Genomic DNA, 284 nt, shown 5'->3' with positions numbered 1-284 from the left:
TGGTCATGGTGGGACACCTTGTGATGATGGGCATGGTGGCAAAGGTCATGGTGAGGACGGACACCACGATCATGGTGGGGATGGGAGATCGTGGTCATGTTGGAGTGGGGCACCTTGTCATGGTGGGGATGGACGCCATGGTCATGGTGGGGATGGATAACATGGTCATGGTGGGATGGGAGATCATGGTCATGGTGGGGACGAGAGGTCATGGTCATGGTGGGACACCTTGTGATGATGGGCATGGTGGCAAAGGTCATGGTGAGGACGGACACCACGATCAT

At 56.3% G+C, this 284-nt stretch overlaps 1 protein-coding gene across 1 annotated transcript in view; it reads right to left on the bottom strand.

The window, feature by feature from the left end:
• Positions 1-284, bottom strand: part of LOC106897389 (IgGFc-binding protein-like) — a gene marked incomplete at its 3' end in the record, with an annotated part of 68806 nt that extends 68522 nt beyond the window's left edge. The window contains exon 1 of the mRNA XM_014957986.1: positions 203-284. Within this exon, the coding sequence (XP_014813472.1) occupies positions 203-284 (82 nt within the window). The remainder of the gene's footprint in view (positions 1-202) is intronic.

Source organism: Calidris pugnax, unplaced genomic scaffold (genome assembly GCF_001431845.1).
Source record: "Calidris pugnax isolate Ruff unplaced genomic scaffold, ASM143184v1 scaffold397, whole genome shotgun sequence".
Lineage (NCBI taxonomy): Eukaryota > Metazoa > Chordata > Aves > Charadriiformes > Scolopacidae > Calidris > Calidris pugnax.
Note: the sequence above shows the minus strand (reverse complement) of the source record. Positions and strands in the feature narration are given on the sequence as shown.